At 42.3% G+C, this 15,000-nt stretch overlaps 1 protein-coding gene across 1 annotated transcript in view; it reads left to right on the top strand.

The window, feature by feature from the left end:
• The window catches only part of LOC115198297 (tumor necrosis factor ligand superfamily member 12), a 13,132-nt gene extending 3,960 nt beyond the window's left edge, over nucleotides 1–9,172 (top strand). The window contains exons 3-6 of the mRNA XM_029760170.1: nucleotides 7,986–8,042; nucleotides 8,159–8,182; nucleotides 8,420–8,550; nucleotides 8,696–9,172. Coding sequence (XP_029616030.1) covers nucleotides 7,986–8,042; nucleotides 8,159–8,182; nucleotides 8,420–8,550; nucleotides 8,696–8,962 — 479 coding nt within the window. The 3' untranslated portion in view covers nucleotides 8,963–9,172. The remainder of the gene's footprint in view (nucleotides 1–7,985; nucleotides 8,043–8,158; nucleotides 8,183–8,419; nucleotides 8,551–8,695) is intronic.
• The last annotated feature ends 5,828 nt before the right edge of the window (nucleotides 9,173–15,000 follow it).

Raw genomic sequence — 15,000 nt, 5'->3', positions numbered from 1 at the left:
AAGAAACAGAGGTCTGAGCACGCCCCCATTTACTGTATTTGAGCGGGTCCAGAGCTTCAATTTCCTCGGTGTCCACATCACTAAGGATCTATCATAGTCCAAACACACAACACAGTCGTGAAGAGGGCACAACAACACCTCTTCCCCCTCAGGAGGCTGAAAAGATTTGGCATGGGCCCTCAGATCCTAAAAAAGTTCTACAGTTGCACCATTGAGAGCATCTTGACTGGCTGCATCACAGCTTGGTATGGCAACTGCTTGGCATCCAACCACAAGGCGCTACAGAGGGTAGTGCGTATGGTCCAGTGCATCACTGGGGCCGAGCTCCTTGCCATCCAGGACCTCTATACCAGGTGGTGTCAGAGGAAGGCCCTAAATATTATAAGACTCCAGCCACCCAAGTCATAGACTTCTCTCTGCTACCGCAAGGCAAGTGGTACCGATGCACCAAGTCTAGAACCAACAGGACCCTGAACAAGTTCTACCCCCAAGTCATAAGACTGCTAAATAGTTAGTTAAATAGCTACCAAGACTATCTGCATTGACCCTTTCTGGACTAACCTTTTTGACTCATCATATACACTGCTGCTACTGTTTATTATCTGTCACTTTATTCCTGTACATACAGTGAGGGAAGAAAATATTTGATCCCCTGCTGATTTTGTATGTTTGCCCACTGACAAAGAAATGATCAGTCTATAATTTTAATGGTAGGTTTATTTGAACAGTGAGAGACAGAATAACAACAAAAAAATCCAGAAAAACGCATGCCAAAAATGTTATAAATTGATTTGCATTTTAATGAGGGAAATAAGTATTTGACCCCCTCTCAATCAGAAAGATTTCTGGCTCCCAGGTTTCTTTTATACTGGTAACGAGCTGAGATTAGGAGCACACTCTTAAAGGGAGTGCTCCTAATCTCAGTTTGTTACCTGTATAAAAGACACCTGTCCACAGAAGCAATCAATCAATCAGATTCCAAACTCTCCACCATGGCCAAGACCAAAGAGCTCTGCAAGGATGTCAGGGACAAGATTATAGACAAGGCTGGAATGGGCTACAAGACCATCGCCAAGCAGCTTGGTGAGAAGGTGACAACAGTTGGTTTGATTATTCGCAAATGGAAGAAACACAAAAGAACTGTCAATCTCCCTCGGCCTGGGGCTCCATGCAAGATCTCACCTCGTGGAGTTGCAATGATCATGAGAACGGTGAGGAATCAGCCCAGAACTACACAGAAGGATCTTGTCAATGATCTCAAGGCAGGTGGGACCATAGTCACCAAGAAAACAATTGGTAACACACTACGCCGTGAAGGACTGAAATCCTGCAGTGCCCGCAAGGTCCCCCTGCTCAAGAATACATATACATGCCCGTTTGAAGTTTGCCAATGAACATCTGAATGATTTAGAGGACAAATGGGGGAAAGTGTTGTGGTCAGATGAGACCAAAATGGAGCTCTTTGGCATCAACTCAACTCGCCGTGTTTGGAGGAGGAGGAATGCTGCCTATGACCATAAGAATACAATCCCCACCGTCAAACATGGAGGTGGAAACATTATGTTTTGGGGGTGTTTTTCTGCTAAGGGGACAGGACAACTTCACCGCATCAAAGGGACGATGGACGTGGGCCATGTACCGTCAAATCTTGGGTGAGGACCTACTTCCCTCAGCCAGGGCATTGAAAATGGGTCGTGGATGGGTATTCCAGCATGACAATGACCCAAAACACACGGCCAAGGCAACAAAGGAGTGGCCAAGAAGAAGCACATTAAGGTCCTGGAGTGGTCTAGCCAGTCTCCAGACCTTAATCCCATAGAAAATCTGTGGAGGGAGCTGAAGGTTCGAGTTGCCAAACGTCAGCCTTGAAACCTTAAATGACTTGGAGAATATCTGCAAAGAGGAGTGGGACAAAATCCCTCCTGAGATGTGTGCAAACCTGGTGGCCAACTACAAGAAACGTCTGACCTCTGACTGCCAACAAGGGTTTTGCCACCAAGTACTAAGTCATGTTTTGCAGAAGGGTCAAATACTTATTTCCCTCATTAAAATGCAAATCAATTTATAACATTTTTGACATGTGTTTTTCTGGATTATTTTGGTTGTTATTCTGTCTCTCACTGTTCAAATAAACCTACCATTAAAATTATAGACTGATAATTTCTTTGTCAGTGGGCAAACATACAAAATCAGCAGGGGATCAAATACTTTTTTCCCTCACAGTATCTACCTCAATTACCTGGTACCCCTGCACATCGACTCGGTACTGATACCTCGTTTATATAGCCAATTTATCGTTACTCATTGTGTATCTATTATTACTTTTTATTATTACGTGTTTTACTTTTCTATTATTTCAACAACAAAAAATATCTCTCTGCATTGTTGGGAAGGGCCCGAAAGTAAGTAGTTCTCTGTTAGACTACACCTGTTGTTTACAAAGCATGTGACTAATAAAATGTGATTTGGTAACATTTGATTTGAGATTAGGCAGTGCACACGTCATCTCTGTGCATCGGGAAATAATTCTGAGGATGGACAATAGTAAACTTGGGTTGAAAATCACTAGGAGGAGACTGCTCAAGACTCAAGAGTTGATGCATGTTCAATTCAGAAGCAAGATATACATGAAAAAAAGGCATCAGTAAACATGTAAGTGATGGATCTCTATGGCAAGACGCGTCATTCACCCAAGTTTTGTCAATATCAGGCCAGTGGTGTCTGAGATATCTCGTGTGACTAACGTACATACAGTTGATTACTATAGCACCCCCCTTGGGCCAGTCAATTTAGCAAAGGGGCGATCTCTATGGCAAAATCGGGCCGGTGGTTTCGTAAATATCACGTGGGTTAGCTAGACTCATATCCCTGGGCATGTGTGCCAAATTCTATCACTCTGAGTCAACCGGATCAAGAGATATCAACATGTGCACCTTATAGCACCACCGTGTGTTCGATATGAATGTTCTCGCATATGTTGAGTCTTGACAGTGTTTGTAACGTGTCCCACATTTTGTTACAATACAAATATCCTTGACTGATTTATATGCATATATGTGCCAGACCACGCCCACGTGAACATTTATTGGTCAATGTTGTTTTCGGTATTAGTCTGAAAAGTGTTGCGTCGAGAGACCTTTGTCCATTTTGCAAGAAGACAAAAGTAGCCTAGTAGTAGCCTTGTGCAGGAATATATGATGACACTCTTATTCAAAACAAAAAAAGCTTGTCAGCGAAATATAATAGAAATATGTAATCATTTGCTGTTAGTGAGAAGAGTAAAAATCCTCACCTTTTCTGACTGATGGTTTCATATTTGCGAAATAATACTGAATAGAACTGATATGCAGCCAGGACACTTCAATTGTAAATAACCTCAATAAGAAACAATATTGTTGCTTTGATCACATCAGAAGATATATTTTGGAGACACAATCTCCAAAATACAACAGCCACAGGACAACTTTGTTTGGACGTCGGAAAGGACCATTCGCTGAAACTGAAGAGATATAGCTAGCTAACATCCTCCTTTTCCACGTGAAAAAAAAATGTGGACAGAGACTTGCTAGCTACAGCAACTAGCTAGCTGAGATTTTCTACAAGGAGTCTGCTTCCTGAAAAAAAAAGCTTCTCCCAAGTGGGTGTGATACCTACTCCCATTCTCTGCTGCGCTGCTGCTTGGATTCCACCTGGCGATCTGTTCTCTGTCTGCCCTGGCCTGTCTCCCCCTGTCTGGTACGGGTAACCCCGCCACACTCACCCCTCTCTCCCGAGCTTTCGCTCGCCTCCAGCACACACGCACTGTTGGGGCGAGTGACTCTGAACTTACAATGGCGTTCCCCAAGTCATAATTTTTTTCCTTGTGCTTTATGCTATTTGCCTCATGACTCCTGCGTGCTTTGTTGACTATGAACTTGCTTGTTTACTCAACCGTGGGACAGACAATGTTTGTTCCCATACTCGGGACTCTGACTCTGTATTGGTTACACGGGCTCTTGGCCTCCCATCCTATTCTAACCAGCTCTGGCTGGCTTTGTATTCATGTTACCTGATGAAATTGCTATACAATATGATCTTGTTGCCATCTAATGCACATTCAAATGTCATAAATCAACACTGCAGAGCTGTCCCTGTTCTCTGCCGTGCCCTGATTGTATTACTGTTGATGATATCTGGAAATGTGCGTGTACACCCTGGCCCATCTACTGTTGCTAGCCCCAATTCTGACTAGTGCTCTGATATCTCCTTCACTGATTTCTGCTCTCATAAAAGCCTTCTTTTCTGCACGTTTTCTGCACGTTAACACCAAAAGCTTATTACCTCAAATGTATCAATTGAAAGTGTGTGTTCACAGCTCCAATCCAGATGTGTTGGTCATTACTGAGACGTGGTTAAGAAAGAGTGTTTTGAACACTGATGTTAACCTTTCTGGATATAACGTTTTTTGGCAAGACAGATCTTCCAAAGGTGGTGGACTGGCAATATTTACCAAGGAACACCTTCAGTGCTCGGTGGCCTCCACCAAGTCTGTCCCCAAACAATTTGATTTGCTGGTTTTAAGCATTAAACTTTCAAATAGCTCTTTGTTGACTGTTGCTGGGTGTTATCGTTCACCATCAGCACCGGCCTGTACCCTACCTGCCCTAAGCTCTCTCCTGGCCCCTTATACTAAGTCTGAATTTGTCCTGCTAGGTGACCTAAACTGGGAAATGCTTAAACAACCTGACCAAGTCCTAAAGCAATGGGATTCCCTATATCTTTCTCAGATTTTTACCAATCCCACAAGGTATGACTCCAAACACCCAGAAAAGGCTACTCTCCTTGATGTTATCATCACAAATAATTCTGACAGGTATCAGTCTGGTGTTTTCTGTAAATACCTTAGTGATCACTGTTTTACAGCCTGTGTTCGTAATGGCCACTCAGTGAAACGACCTGTCTTGATTTGTCATAGACGCTTGCTAAAAAACTAATGAGCAAGCCTTCCTTAATTACCTGGTCTCTGTAAATTGGTATAGAATCAGCTTGATCCCCTCTGTTGAAGATGCTTGGACCTTATTTTTTAAATATTTTCAGTGGTATTGTTACAAACACACCCCCATAAAGAAAATGAGAAATAAAACCAGGTTCAGCTCCTGGTTCGACTGTGATCTGGCAGAGTTACTCCACCTCAAGAATTCCATTTGGCGAAAGGCTCGCCACACGCATACTCAGGCTGACTGGCTCTCGATCAGGCAAATGAGAAATAAGTGCACTCAGGCTATCCGGAAGGCCAAAGTTAGTTACTTTAAGGAGCAGTTCTCTCTCTGTGGGTCTAACCCCAAGAAGTTCTGGATAACGGTTAAAGACCTGGAGAATAAACCCTCTTCCTCACAGCTGCCCATGCCCCTTAATGTTGAGGATGTGGTTGGAGCACATGGCTGAGCTCTTTAATCACCACTTCATTAAGTCAGGATTCCTATTTGACTCAGCCATGCCTCCTTGCCCGTCCAACATTTCCTCATCTCCCAGCCCTTCTAATGCAACTAGCCCAGATGCTCCTCCCTCTTTTTTCCCCTGCCCCGCTACAGGCGGTCACTGAGTCCGAGGAGCTCCTTAAACTTGACGCCAAAAAAAACATCTGGGTCAGATGGTTTAGACCCTTTCTTCTTTAAGGTTGCTGCCCCTATCATTGCCAAATCTATCTCTGAACTTTTTAACCCGTCTCTCCTCTCTGGGAAGGTTTCCATTGCTTGGAAGGCAGCCACAGTGCATCCTTTATTTAAAGGGGGAGATCAAGCTGATCCTAAATGTTCTAGGACCAATTTCTATTTTGCCCTGTTCATCAAAGTGTTGGGAAAACTTGTCAATAATCAACTGACTGGCTTTTTTGATGTATATAGTATTCTCTTTGGTATGCAATCTGGTTAACGCTCAGATTATGGATGTGTCACTGCAACCTTAAAGGTCCTAAATGATGTCACCTTTGCCCTTGATTCTGAGCACATGTTATGCTGCTATTTTAATTGACTTGGCCAATGCTTTTGATACAGTAGACCATTCCATTCTTGTGGGCTGGCGAAGGAGTATTGGTGTCTCTAAGGGGTCTTTGGCCTGGTTTGCTAACTACCTCCCTCAAAGAGTGCAGTGTATAAAGTCAGAACATCTGCTGTCTCAGCTACTGCTTGTCACCAAGGGACTACCCCAAGGCTCGATCCTAGGCCCCACACTCTTCTCAATTTACATGAACAACATAGCTCAGGCAGTAGGAATCTCACTCATCCATTTATATGCAGATGATACAGTCTTATACTCAGCTGGCCCCTCCCTGGATTTTGTGTTAAACATTCTATAACAAAGCTTTCTTAGTGTCCAACAAGCTTTCTCTGCCTTAACCTTGTTCTGAACACCTCAAAATCAAAGGTCATGTGGTTTGGTAAGAAGAATGCCCCTCCCCACCGGTGTGATTACTACCTCTGAGGGTTTAGAGCTTGAGGTAGTCACCTCATACAAGTACATGGGAGTATGGCTAGACGGTACACTGTCCTTCTCTCAGCACATATCAAAGCTGTAGGCTAAAGTTAAATCTAGACTTGGTTTCCTTTATCGAAATCGCTCCTCTTTCACCCCAGCTACCAAACTAACCCTGATTCAGATTACCATTCTACCCATGCTAGATTACGGAGACGTAATTTATAGATCGGCAGGTAAGGGTGCACTCAAGCGGCTAGATGTTCTTTACCATTCGGGCATCAGATTTGCCACCAATGCTCCTTATAGGACACATCACTGCACTCTATACTCCTCTGTAAACTGGTCATCTCTGTTTACCCGTCGCAAGACCCACTGGCTGATGCTTATTTATAAAACCCTCTTAGGCCTCACTCCCCCCTATCTGAGATACCTACTACAGCCCTCATTCCACATACAACACCCGTTCTGCCAGTTACATTCTGTTAAAGGTCCCCAAAGCATAAACATCCCTGGGTCGCTCGTCTTTTCAGTTCGCTGCAGCTAGCGACTGGAAAGAGCTGCAAATAACAGTCCAAATGATGAATGGCCTCTGTTCCCCACATTACAGTGAAATGTGAACTGCGTAATCAAAAAACGGTATCGCTTGAGGCTCACCCACAGAAAATCCTAATGCTATGGGGTCACCCACCTGCTAGTAATTTCAGCAGGGGCACAATTTTCCTATGCAAGGCGGCCCCCCCAGTGTTCAATGTTTGCCACTCTTTTTTCCCCACAACATATCCTACAGTGAACTAATCCTGCAGTGAATATATACTGTGTGTGTGTGTAGCTAGTATCAAGGCCTGGAATCACTCCCTGCATGCCTGATACTGGAACTAAAACAAACCTCTGGTGAACAACGAGGCCTGTCTCACCCCCCTCTCTCCCTCTCTCCCCCAGTTTTTGAGATGGATTTTATTTATTGTATTTATTTGAACGGTGGCCATGGCTGTTGCTCTTGCCTGTTTTTCCTGACAGGGCCTTCACAGCTCATTTGGGTCATAGAACAGCCAAAGGCCTCTCTCCCTCTCTCTTTTGCTCTATCTTTCCCCCCTCTCTCTCTATCTCTCTCTCCCTAACTGTCTTCTGTCTCTCACATTCTCTTTTGCTTTCTCTCTCTCCCTCTATTTATCCCTATCCTCCCTTTCTCTCCTATTCTCTCTTAATTTACTATGTTTCAGTTGACTGGACCCAGCTGGCACAGAAAGTAGCGAGAAGAGACAGAGACAAAAGTAGGCTAAAAAACAGGAAGTAAAAAAAGACTGATATCCTAGCAGAGTAGAGCAGAGCCGGAGTAGAGGAGAAAGGAAATCCTTCTCCATCTGTTAGAGCCGTTTGAGTATTCAGGTGGTGGATAAACAACCACAAATGAATACATTATGGTTTCTACGACACACACCACAGCTGTGACAAATGAAGGAAAACAAAAACCCCTCTGAATTTTTATCGTCTGTCATATTAACTCATTCGTTCTTCCTTCTTCCCTTTGCAAGGGGGAACTGGGAAAGGGAAGAATGGACATGGAAAGAAAGTGGCTTCTCAGTTTGAGAGTAAGTGACTTGGCAGATCTTCACAGTGTTATAATGTAGCATCTGTTGAAGAGGTTTGGATTGGTTAACAGTTCTAAAATCCTAATTCCCCTTTTCCCTCTCTCTCTTTCCACTAGTAACCAAAGAGTCTGTTCAGAAAGGTAAGCTTTATAAACGTGCATGAAGACATTTATGATGGAAAAGTCTTCTGGATTTCTGGAATTGGTTTCGTAAGATCTCTGTCCCCGATGAGTGTTACAAACTGTAAAAAAAAATCAACCCTACACACACAAACCTACAGTATAAAGAAATAGAAAATAATATGTTGTTATATTTATGCGTGCACCGGTTCCTCCAACTCAGTGCTTTAAATGTGTGTGTGTGTGTGTGTGTTTCAGTGGGAGAGGACGGCTTGATAAAAGGATGGACGGACTCCGAGCACTTGAATATGAGCAAGGCGGTGAAGTACAACGCAGACAGAGGCATCTTCACAGTGGAGAGAACGGGAGTCTACTTCCTGTACTGTCAGGTGAGTCTCTGGGAGTTGTAGTCCTGTGTCTACCTGGACGGAACTACACCTGTCAAACTACACAGGCTTAATCAAATGCTGATTGACCCCTGTTGGTCGGCTCTCTGCTTCTTCTTCCTTCATTTTCTCCATCTCTCTCTCACAGGTGTTGTTCAATGAGAACCAGTCTCAGCTGGTGAAGCTGGACGTGGCGGTGGTGAGGGGGAGCCAGCGGCTTCAGAGGTTACAGTGCATGGAGGGCTACGGGACTACGCCTGCAGCCGGATCACACCAGTTCCACTTCCTCAAACCCTGCCAGGTGTCCGGCCTGCTGCGGCTGGAGAAGGGGGTGGAGCTACAAGCCATCACAGGCCCCGCTTTCAACCTCCACATCACGGGAAAGCATTACTTCGGTCTCTTTAAGGTCAACTGAGCTGCCGGAGAGGATGGACATTTTAAAAGGAAGGAGGAGAAACCTGTTTTAAAGGAAGTGTTTTGTCTTACTCCGACCTGTATCAAAGAGACACACCAATGTGATATTTCCGGATTTGTTTTTATTGTGAAATCTGGACCAACAATCTGAATCGTTGGAATAACTATGAATCATGTTACCTACAGACACTCTGTATGATACCTTTTCAAAGACAGAAACTATAAGGAAGACTTTAAAGTGAAACTATATTATGCACTTCTAGACTCTCCAAGAGTTTCTACCCCTGCTTCTTTAAAGATTTAAAACTAATGGAATATTCTCTGGATCAGTTGATGGAGCTCTTTTGGAGCACAACACATCCACCTGACTCTTCTTTCACCGTGACTTGGCCTGAAGACAGCAGGTGCGCCTCTCTGAGGAGCTAAGCTGGTGGACTACTGAATTAGAAGGATTTTGGATAATGAGCTCTACAACTCTTGTCTCTTTGCCATTGTAATCCTAGCTTATGTTATTTCAGTAGCTTGGAGATAATATAAGCAGCCCCCCCTTCAGAACAGCCTCAGTTCGTCGGGCTATGAACTATACAATGTGTCGAAAGTGTTCCACACGGATATTGGCCCATGTTGACTCCAATGCTTCCCACAGTTGTGTCAAGTTGGCTGGATGACGTTTGGGTGGTGGACTGTTCTTGATACACATAGGAAAGTGTTGAGCGTGAAAAACATAGCAGCGTTTCAGTTCTTGGCCACCTACTACCATACAACGTTCAAAGGCACTTACAGTTTTTGTCTTGCCCGTTCATCATCTGAATGGCGCACATACACAATCCATGTCTCAATTGTCTCAAAGCTTAAAAATCCTTCTTTAACCTGTCTCCTACACCTCACCCCTTTATCTACACTGGTTGAAGTGGATTTAACAAGTGACATCAATAAGGGTAGGGATCATAGCTTTTTTATGTCATAGAAGGAACAGGTGTTCTTAATGTTTTGTACACTCAGTGTATCAGTTTTGTACACTCAGTATATCATCTTACCAAAAGTATGCATCTCAATCTGTTAACATTATAGGCCTATCATATATAATTTTCAGATGCAAATATTGTTCTGTTCACATTCAACTAAACAGCTGACAACGAACCTTTTTAAAGGAATTTTCCCTGAAGTACACCAAGTTCGCATTCATGGTAAGCGATGCGCACCTCGGCTCAAGCCTTAAAAAACCGTTGAAAGTCCATGATAGTGCACTGCGCTATGACACGCATTGGATTGAACCCTGACCTGTATGTGAAAATAAGGGTCAACGTGTGGAGATATTTCATGGTGGAAATAGAAATGACTTTGTATATTGTATTCACAATGCTTGTACTCATTCCAAAGCGCTCTTACGTGCCATTTGCAGCAGTATGTTATGAATACAGACAGTACAAACAAAGTATTTCTAGCAGGTGGTTTGGTTTAATGTTTTACCACTCCTACTCTGGTTATAAGTAGTATGTGGGGGACCACATTGGTTTCTGCTCAGCAATTTCCACACGTGCACGCACGCATGCACACACACACACACACACAGCAAAAGTCAAGTTATTCTGGTTTCCAGCTCTAAACGTCAATTCTCATCATTAGATCAAAAGTGTAAAATGTGGTATTGTAATGTATACATAGTTCTTGTTTGATTTCCTAATCCTTCTCCGCTTCCCTTTTGTGTTTACCCCTTTTGCACCTCCCCTCACAGATACACACACACACACACACACACACACACACACACACACACACACACACACACACACACACACACACACAGCTCCTCAACTCTCACTTCCTGATTCCAATCTTGAACCAAATAGCTGAAAGCTTTTGATGAAAAACATGCCGGGCACTTCCCTCCCCAATTCCTTTTATTTGAAATGTCAAAGTTTATTGCCACTTTAAAAAGCCTTATTTTGCACAAAGAGGCCTTTCGCTGAGAAGTCTAACATGTAGGGAAAGGTTGAAGAACCAGTGAGGGGATATTGTGTATATACATGTTTGCGAAATTATGTCTGCAACGCTGGTTGTTGTTCTAAACTCACTTCCTATAAAAATGTTAACCTTTTTAAGTCTTTTTCCGTTTAAATATCTCCTTGTGTTCGCTTTTGACTCAGACCAGGGATTAGTACTGTACAGAGACAGGATCTTAATTTGAGCCATTTTGCTACAGCAGGAAAAAAAATCCTGAAGCAACAGGAAATGTAACTATTATGTGGATTATAATTAAAATACATTTTTGTAGGGTTTGATACAAATTTCAAAGTGGAAATTACAAACTTCAGAAGCCTTTTTTAAACCTCAAATACACTACAAGTTTTAGATGTCCTGAATTGCAGGAAAGATCTACTGCAACAGGGTGATCAAATTAAAATCCAACATATGTACTATGATACAGTATGACACAAAACCAATAAATCAACTTCTTGTCATCTTCTAACCCCATTCTTCTCCGGCTTCCCTCGATGACATCACTGTATAGCTGAATAGAATGCGTGGAATCCTGCTCTATTCTAGTTCTTTAATCATGACTCACACACTACTGTGTACTCGGTCGTCACCACCTGTGATTCATAGATCTGTAGCTTCTCAAGGTCTGGACTCAGTGCAACACAGTGCATACAGACTGGGATGACCTCATGTGGGAGCTAGAGAGGACTCCGTCACAACTTATCTGCGTCACGTTATATCCTGTAGCGTCCCTATGCTCCCTATCCTATTGTAGTATCCTGTAGTGTAACCGATGTGAAATGGCTAGTTAGTTAGCGGTGGTGCGCGCTAATAGCGTTTCAATCGGTGACGTCACTCGCTCTGACCTGAGGTGGTTGTTCCCCTTGCGTTGCAAGGGCCGTGGCTTTTGTGGCGCGATGGGTAACGATGCTTCGTGGGTGTCAGTTGTTGATGTGTGCAAGGGTCCCTGGTTCGAACCCAGGTTGGGGCGAAGAGAGGGACGGAACCTACACTGTTACAGTAGCATGGTATAGTATCCTATAGTAGATTTTTACCCATGATCACTGAATCAGTGTGTGTGTGTGTGTGTTTTCCTTACTGTTGCTATTCAAGCATCCATTCACAATTTTTTTTAAATGTGTTTATTTTTATTACAAACAAAACCCCAAATAAAAGACAAAGAGATGCATTATTATTGTGGCATCACTGCCACTCATTGTTTCATCGATCGGCATCATAACAACGGACACAGTAACACAAGATATCAAGAAATGAAAAACAAAACAAAATCTGAAAAAAATAACAAAAAAATTAAATGAGAAAAGAAGTGCTTGATTTGACAGTATACATTATAGTTACGGGGTTGCAAAACACTTCCTACGAAACGTAATCAGTGAAATGTTGTTTAGACTCTTCAACTTGGAACATCACTGTGGAGTATCCAGGGTGTTAGCTAAATAAATTAAATGTTTCTACTTTAATTATTTGAAATAAGTCCAGGGAACTAACTAAAAGTAGACTATTTCAACTAGCATATATAGAGTTTACATCTCCTGATCTATTCAGGTTTAACACACTTAATTCAGACATAACTTTCTTTACAGTTATTTCAGCTATGTTATGTTTAAGGCGTATTTGTGGATACAGTATATAAAATTGACTCGATTCAACTAACAGCCTCTGAGTTTCCAGAGAATAATGAATTCATGTACTTTAACTGTTAAGATAGTACACAGTTTCATTTTGTCTTAACGCATTTAGGGTTACATATGTAATCTATTATAAAGATTATTTGCAAGCCCCAAATCTAGAATGTAATTTTTGTTGTTGTATTATATCTATTTACGAAGTTCAAAGGTCAACCTCTGTTTGCTTTCTGTTCTGACTATAAGATGTCAGATGCAGCATAAGAAGTGCACCAAATCATAAGATTTTATCGTTTTCTCAATTTCTCATTTGGTAAAAGCTCTTTTTTCAATAGTAACAGCAAAGACAACAGCAACGTCGACAACAACAATAATAATCATAGTCGTAGTAAGTTAACAAGAATAAAAACACAAGAGAACACGAATGAGCCAAGTTTAAATATGCAAAGAATATCACAGAATTCGTAGAAAGAAGTAGAAAGTCGAAAAAACAAACAAGGAAGAAAGGGTTGATCGAGGGGAAGATGAAGAGGAAGATGAAGAGGAAGAGGAAGAGGAAGAGGAAGAGGAAGAGGAAGATGAAGAGGAAGAGGGATAGAAGCCATAGGAAGGTAGGACAGAGAGAGCAAGGGGAGAGGAGGACTGTAGTTGAGGGTAGTCAAGAAGCTTTATAATACTGTATGAGTTGCCTATGAAAGGTTGTGACCATTCATAGGGTTACTGAAACTACCCATTTGATTGCTGTGAGTGAGACCTATCCTGAACCAGCACCGGAACCTCCCATCCCAATAAAAAAAACAAAATATGCACCCTGGTCTGTAAGAACATCCACTGGCATAGGGGCTATACGCTAACCTCACTCAGTCAAGTTGGAGTTGAACTGACTGACTGTTCAGTATTTCTACACATGAAAGGGAAATGGGCTGAGAGTTTCCTGCCAAGTTTAGAGCCCCCTGAGTCCTATAATACTTCACATCAATTCTCCAACAGGACGATCGATGGTTTTCGGCAAGCCTCTCGAGACAGCACTAGAAGAAATACTGTAGGCACAACTTGAATGATAACACACCATTTTTTGTGAGTATTGCATGCGTCAAGAGGACGAATGGCGGGAATGGTGTTAAGAGTCAAATGTTATACTGTTATATTACGCAGCTTCCTGTTACTGGAGCGACCTGTGGAAGGGTCAAAGGTCAAGGGTCGGGCTCTGTAGTGGTTATTAGTTCTAGGTATTTGGTGTTGAGAGGTTGAGGGTCTGTGAGCGGTGCCAGGATAAAGAGGTTCTAGCTTATGGTACTACATGTATATTGTTCTGGAGTGGAGTGGAGCCCTATGAGTATTAGTAGGCTGCTTGTGAGGAGTATTGGTTGGTTTGAGGCAGACAATAAGAGATTGAGCAGGTGAGGGTATGTATGTATGTAACAGCGGGGACCACGTGTGTGTGTGTGTGTGTGTGTGTGTGTGTGTATGTGTGCACACGTGTAAATGTTAATCTGTTTGTATGTGTGTTTGAGAGTGTGTGTGCGCGTCAAGGTTATTATAGTAAATGAAAACTGAAACGAAAAGGGGAATAAAAAAATGTACACATCTGTTTGAAAAACTAAAACTATACTGAAACTATTATCTTTGACTCCAAAACGAATTAAAATAAAATAAAACCATCATGAATTATGTTCAGTTTGATAAAAAAAAATAATTGTATTACTTTGAGCAAAAATCAAATGGAGTTTTCAAGCTTCTGAATCTGTTTCAAATAGACCTAGCTTGTGCATCACTATAACTAGTTATTACCAGGAATACTTTAAGATATTAGGAGATGGGAAACTCGTGTATGTTGCCCGTACGTTGTCAATGGGCCATGCGGTGCATTCGGAGCGATTCTGGGAAAAGGAGTGCAACTCCTTCAAGGCTTGAATGGGAGTCAATTGGGTGCTAGAAAAAAATAAAACATTAGCATGAATTCCAGGCTGTATCACAACCGGCCGTGATTGGGAGTCCCATAGGGCAGCGCACAATTGGCCCAGCATCATCCGGGTTTGGCCAGGGTAGGATGTCATTGTAAATAAGAATTTGTTCTTAACTGACTTGCCTAGTTATATAAAGGTTAAATAAAAAATTGTCAAAAATACAAATATGAATTAGCCTACCAGAACAAGAAACACAATATTACACATATTTTTCAAGATGTGAGATAATGAACTTGTTCTCTGTAATATCGTATAGCTTAGAAATACTGACATTACGTACATTCGAGGAAAATAAGCAGGTTTCTAGACTCATACCCTGACTTTTACAAGGGATTGCGTGACGATTACCTTAGCAACCACATTACACAGCATGACAACGTGAACGCGATTGGTCGACAGTCTGCTGGGCTGGGTGTTATACGTGCCTTCATTCCTTGACCAATGAG

The sequence above is a fragment of the Salmo trutta genome, chromosome 8 (assembly GCF_901001165.1).
Source record: "Salmo trutta chromosome 8, fSalTru1.1, whole genome shotgun sequence".
Classification (NCBI taxonomy): domain Eukaryota; kingdom Metazoa; phylum Chordata; class Actinopteri; order Salmoniformes; family Salmonidae; genus Salmo; species Salmo trutta.
Note: the sequence above shows the minus strand (reverse complement) of the source record. Positions and strands in the feature narration are given on the sequence as shown.